The sequence below is a fragment of the Sphaeroforma arctica genome (assembly GCF_001186125.1).
Source record: "Sphaeroforma arctica JP610 unplaced genomic scaffold supercont1.912, whole genome shotgun sequence".
Taxonomy (NCBI): Eukaryota; class Ichthyosporea; order Ichthyophonida; genus Sphaeroforma; species Sphaeroforma arctica.
In genome coordinates this window covers 10,124-16,103 of record NW_014039646.1, presented here as the reverse complement: position 1 = coordinate 16,103, position 5,980 = coordinate 10,124, and the positions used below count along the sequence as shown (strand labels likewise).

The window sequence follows — 5,980 nt, the reverse complement described above, 5'->3', positions numbered from 1 at the left end:
GAACACACTTGAGATTTATTGAGGATTAAATGTATTATAGTTGCGTGAATAATCAGCCACTGGCCCATACTGATTAGTTGTAAGTGTGGTACTAGTGATATATTGGGGAGTAGGACCCATCGACATTGGATATAGGTCGGTGGAGCATGCTGGGGCGGGATGTGTCGATGTTGCGACGGTAGTGGGTAGTTCTGATAGCTGTCACGGTGTACATATCCCTCATAATCGTGATAAACTTTTGGTCCTGGTCCTGGATCCATCATCTCAGACTGATGCACATCTACTCGGGGTCTTTTCATTAGCTCAGCGTAGTCCGTTGTAGGAGCAGAAGGTGCTCTTTTACGTAGCAGGGGTGGCCTCGCACGAGTCATTGGTGACGCTGGGAGAGTGTGTGTGTCGATAGGTGCAGGCGCAGCACAAGTTATTGGTGCGTGCGCAGATAGTTCTGGTACAATAGCGGGCACTGCAATAGGTGCAGCTCCTTCAATATCAGGATGAGCTTCAACAGCCGCAGAAGCTTCAATGGCGGTAACGGCGACAGGAGCAGCCTCGACAGTAGCAATAGCAGGGATAGCGGCGGCAGGCTGGATTGCAGGTACATCTGTTTCTACGATAATGTTCAGCTCTAGGCGTACCGTATTAGCTGTTAAGTTCTTTGATATGAAGGCAATAGACTTGTTGTATCCATTCCACGTTGCCCGTTTGATTGATACCCAGAGTGCACTATCAATCAACATTCTTAGGTGTTTGATGGGGTCCGATCTATCCACTGAGTTATCTTCGGGGCTTATCGGACTGATGCGAACTTGGTAGCTCTTCATCTTCACCCACACAGCACAATCAATCACGTACAACTTTCCACCTGTCTCAACAACCAAATCTTTGTACTTCTTTGTTAGTGAAGCTCGGTTGGCAACATTTGACTTTAGGAATGCAAAGGTTTCAAAGATTTCTATGTATTGGTTTACATTACGCGCCTGTTGAATCAAAGCTGGGGCTTTGGATGCCGTAGTATCACTCTCATCGTCTTCTTCGCTCAAATTATAATTTCTAATATAGGATCTGGTGAATTTACCATAGTCCTTATTACTAATCTTGAATCGCGTAGTATCTATCCAGGAACCATCATCTGCACATAGAGTAACTTAGATTTGATTTAAATATACAAGTAAGTCAAAGGAAGGTGGAGATCGTAACAGGTATGTATATTCGAACTTGTGTTTTATTCGTACCTGCTTTTTGCCACGTGTAATTATCCGTCAGATGTAGATTCGCGCGTACCTCCGTGAGCAAGCATGCTTTAGTCTGCACTGGTCCGGAGTAGCCATCTTCGTGTACCATGTCATATTGTGCTTTACTCAGTTCACCCAATCGAGAACTTTTCTTGCTGCAACAATCTTTATACAGTTTCCAGTGTCTTTCTTGAACTGTCACATTAACGGGGCAGAAGTATTTCATACAATATTGGTATATAGTCGGGGCACCAATAGATCCATATTGTTGCCACCATTCCGCTGGTCCCAACATTTTATTCTTGTATAGTCGCCCCATATTTGCGAATGCCCCAAGTTTGTGGAAGAATGCTGTAGATTCGTCATCTACTGCTTGTTGCAAAGCCTCCCTTTGTTCTTCGATTTGCTCATCAGACTCTTGTGGTAGTTCCTCGTCCTTTCAAGGCCTAGTGTCAATCGCATCTTGTCTCCAGTTCCGAAAGCCAAATACCTTCTAACACAAGCGTCATAGACTCTCTCCACTTAAAATTGGTCCAGGGCTGCCAAGGAGCATTATTTTGGGTCCAGCAAAGCGCTACACTGCAAATACGGTATGTCCTTCAAAAAGTCCCAATGCGCGCGTGTATTATTGTTTAAACTTTGTGCTACTCGCGTGGCCATTTGACTGAGTTTGCTGTCGAATCTATCTTCACTGTATTGTTTTAGCAACATGTCCCCATCATACATCCAAGACATCCATTTGGACGTCGTTGCTTCTTCACTATCCGCATTCCTCATCAGTTGAAAGAGTGGCCAGAAACTCTTACAAATTACGAGACCAGTATTGAACCATTCATCATCTTCCACCAACTTTTCTACTTTCTCATTCCTCTTGGATACTCTTACTTTCTCTCCATTGTTAGTGTTTGTAATATTTCCTTTCATCACCTCGGTATATTCCAACGACGTAAATATTGCTCTCATACACGGTTTTAGCATCACAGCCCGCATGCCTCTTGTCACTTGGTAAGCAAATCGAGACTCGCACTCCCCGGCAGGCAAGTCTAAGGAACGTCCTGTTAATAGTAGGCATGTATGGGGCGTGTGTGTTAAAATTCTGAACTCACATGTTGAATAGTTGGTATGTTTTCAATGTTGTACGATAAATTTATCAGGATGATGAATGAAATGCCTCAAAGTAAGACTGTTTTCTGACTGATAATAGATAGTGTTGATCATTCGATATTCATGTGTGTACTTACCCCTGTTGACTTTAGCAGTCTCTCGGGCGAAGCTTGCGAGTAGGAAGCTTGATCCGTTAAAATACTTGCATATAATATCCACATTCTTCATCCATTCCGCAATTTCCTCGATAGTCTCACAAGCATTTTTCAGCATCGAATTAGTTACATGAGCAATATCGGGGCAATGATTAAGATGCGGACGTCGTTCCTTAAGAATAGGAGCAGTCGAAAGACAATCAACGGCAGTGTCTGTATTGTAAACAATAACATCAATATCGCGCCGGGGAAGCGTATCCAGCACAAATTCGAGTAGTTTCGCCTGCACACGAGTCCCCTTCACCTTGTCATCAACTTTTAATAAAGACATATTCCAAACTCTGGCAGAGACTGATTTTAACTTGCTACCCAACATACGCCAGTTACTGGTTGTCCCTTTACAGTAGCAGAGTCTGTAGCCATTGACCCACCGAATTCATCACAGATTCTATATCATGCACTACGAATTCGCATTGTTGCGGATACGAGTTTGTCACCCATAACTGTTTCTGGCGTGATGAGCTTGTATGAAGTTCCTACTTTCATTGCAGCTGAAATTGCACGCTTGAAATGTGCGGATCTCAGAGTGTTGGCACTAATAAGGTCGGCACACACCAAATTAACGAAGGCGTCGTCCGCTTTCTTGACGAAGGAAGCACTGAATCCTCCCTTCTTCGATCCACATAAAGTACTCTGTGTTTTGTCGAAGGCAATGGCTTTTTGGGCTTGCTCTCGTTTAGCTTGTGCGTTGGATTCCCGCATAGATAAGCACGTATGTTCCGCCTTCCGGAGTATCTTGAAATACTTCATTCTCATATTAGGAGGAGCTTCCGAGAAGTGAGCCTCCACTACGGGGTCGGGTTTACGTGGCATCGTTTTAGAAGTTGAATCAATGCATGTATGATTGTGAATGTGGTAATGATCCCATATTATGTGATAATATCACTTATCGATATTCACCTCCATCAAAAGACACTAAACTGAGTATAGAAACTGAATCAAATTGCTGTAAAACTGTAAACCTGTTTACAAATCGGAAGCATTATCCCAACTACGACCGCCAATGAAAAGTATAGGCGGGTCATTCGGTCAGTTTGGGCGCGCTCACATGAGGACAAATCTGCAACCTCTGAAAAGCACCCAAATGAAAATCCATAGGACCACATATGGAATAGAAATTGAACTTTAACGCCTTCAGTGTCAAGTTATAAACATTTAACGGGAAACGACTTGAGCTCTGGCCGACTCACTCGTCACTCCCTGCGCGTCAGTCGTCAGTTCGTCACCCGTGTCGCTGTCATGTGGGACTGTGGGGTGAATGTGAGACCGTTGATGAGTAAGCCTCGGTTCCGTCTGACTCACTGAATCCTAACTTCTGAGTTCTGAAGTCCTGACCGAGTCATCGACGATTGTCGGCGTCGGTCGTCGGACGTCTCTCACACGTCAGCGTCACTCTGTGACTGAGGCCCATAATGGTCTCCACTCTCCCCAGACTCAGAGTGACTCACACAGCGAGAAAGTTCGCAACTTCGCGAGCACTGAGTAATCACAGACTTCATGGCCTGTCAGAAATCTCAGAGGAGCTTTCAGTGCCACGTTTTATATAATTTCTACTGGACCTCTGTATTTGGCACCACTCCATACATATATATCCAACTCTATTTTTAACATACAGCTGCCTGCCCTGGCTATCAGCTGAAAGTATATGAAACGTTTTCAGAGATTATTGAGTTCTTGTCCGTTGTGGACTTGTGGCTGACAGCTACTACTACTACTCAAAGACCTCAACGTCTCAACCTCATAAACGTTAAGTACGAATTTAAATAACGGCTAGTGTAAAGGGTTCAGCCCAAATTGTGACGCAGAGCTGGATAAAAAATAAAGGAGCTTTTTTACCTCTAATGCATTGGTTAATATTTAAACCAATTTCTTGCTCACTCATTGGCCGAAAACTTGTGACGACCCAAAATAGCATGTATGTATGTAAATATCCGGTTACTGCGGAATCGGGCTATCGGCATAGCCTTCAAAATTGTAGAGTCTGAATAGAGTGATACGAACTCTCCTTTGTAGCCCTGGCGGCCTGGCCCCGGTGCCTGTAGCTGTGGTCCATGGGCCCCGACTCCCCGTTGCCCGTATAATGTATATACTATAGAGAGTGTATTTATATATCGCCTGTATTTTAGGCTATTTACTGATGAATGGAAAAGGGCTATAAATTTCAACGCAGAAGTCTTGGTGGAATGTATGTGCCCAAGGCCCCGAGCACTCGGGCAGTATATTTTAAAATTATGTACCTCTCACTTTCTCTATAGTAGAGCGTCAGCACCAAGTAGTATTTACGCAATTTCATTGTGTTATATATTGGCTCCTTGTTGGCATTCCGCCTTCATTTTAAACTTCATTAAACTTGTATCAATTTATATCCATTCGCAAATCCCCACAGAGGTGCTTCACTATGTCAGCCCCAGTGCCAATCAAGAACTCTAAAACGGTACTGTACGACCCGGAAGGCGACGAGGAGTTCCTAATGGAGGGGGACACCATAAGCGCAGGCGATGACGTATCTTCTAAGGATCATCATCTTAGCTACAAGGTTATAGAGGGTCCTACCGATGTGCCCGTTCCGCAGTTAAACTATAAAGTAGTTACTTTGCACGGTGATAGAGTACGTGTAAAGCCGGAGAGTGAGTGCAGCAAATCGCTTCCTAGTAATAAGACCATGGACATTCCAAATATGTACAAGGAGAAGGTTGAAACTGTCAAGTTAAAGCCTGGCGAGATGCAAACAGAAGACGAACTCCACGAGGAAATGACTGAGCAACAGATGAGACCCGCACGAGCACGGGCTCATGTACAGAAGAGGCTTTCGCAGTTGTTGGATGAGGAAGACTTGGCGGAGGTGGAGTCGGACTCGTCCCCGCGTTCATCGTTGAAGTAAGTGAATTTGTTCTTGTCAGCATAGTTTTGTATGTTAACATAGTACTTGTCAAGCTAAGTGTTTCGAGTTAATATTCACCAAGCGGAGTGTTAGGATGTATCTATCAAGCAATAAGGTTTATCATATTATACATCAAGCAATATGGCGTATAGTGGAAATTGCTAGTGGTCGTTTCTTTAGTTTGGCGTGCCTCTATTTTCAGAAGTTCATATTTAGTGCGCATGACACAGTTACTCTTCATTTTGGTACATTGCTTTAACACGAACATCAAGATCAAGTATGACTCTAGAATATACTCAGGCCTTCCTGAGAACTATGGTGTTGGTAAGTATATTTTATATATTATATGTGTACATATATCTAATTAATGTTTCAAATAATGTGTGTGTATTTTGTGTAGCTATATATATATATATATATATGTGTGTGTGTGTGTGTGTGTGTGTGTATTCGTATATATGTATATATATATTATTAGTTGTATCGTACTTATTATATCGCTATGTTATATATATACTACATATAGTATAGTGGTAGTCGGCTAATAA

At 43.1% G+C, this 5,980-nt stretch overlaps 4 protein-coding genes across 4 annotated transcripts in view; 1 reads left to right on the top strand and 3 right to left on the bottom strand.

Annotated features, from left to right (window-relative positions):
* Nucleotides 1–15: 15 nt before the first annotated feature.
* SARC_09226 (hypothetical protein) lies at nt 16–1,551 on the bottom strand (the record flags this gene model as incomplete). Its single annotated transcript, XM_014296769.1, has 3 exons — nt 16–198; nt 237–1,129; nt 1,233–1,551. 3 exons carry the CDS (start codon nt 1,549–1,551, stop codon nt 16–18), a joined length of 1,395 nt encoding a protein of 464 aa, XP_014152244.1.
* A 233-nt stretch (nt 1,552–1,784) lies between these two features.
* Nucleotides 1,785–2,822, bottom strand: SARC_09225 (hypothetical protein; the record flags this gene model as incomplete). Its single annotated transcript, XM_014296768.1, has 2 exons — nt 1,785–2,287; nt 2,474–2,822. The coding sequence occupies 2 exons, from the start codon at nt 2,820–2,822 to the stop codon at nt 1,785–1,787; spliced, it is 852 nt and encodes a 283-aa protein (XP_014152243.1).
* Nucleotides 2,823–2,944: 122 nt separating this feature from the next.
* Nucleotides 2,945–3,364, bottom strand: SARC_09224 (hypothetical protein; the record flags this gene model as incomplete). The annotated part of the gene is made up of 1 exon (XM_014296767.1): nt 2,945–3,364. One exon carries the CDS (start codon nt 3,362–3,364, stop codon nt 2,945–2,947), a length of 420 nt encoding a protein of 139 aa, XP_014152242.1.
* Nucleotides 3,365–4,857: 1,493 nt separating this feature from the next.
* The window catches only part of SARC_09223 (hypothetical protein), a 4,401-nt gene continuing 3,278 nt past the window's right edge, over nt 4,858–5,980 (top strand). Inside the window, exon 1 of the mRNA XM_014296766.1 lies at nt 4,858–5,428. Coding sequence (XP_014152241.1) covers nt 4,950–5,428 — 479 coding nt within the window. The 5' untranslated portion in view covers nt 4,858–4,949. The remainder of the gene's footprint in view (nt 5,429–5,980) is intronic.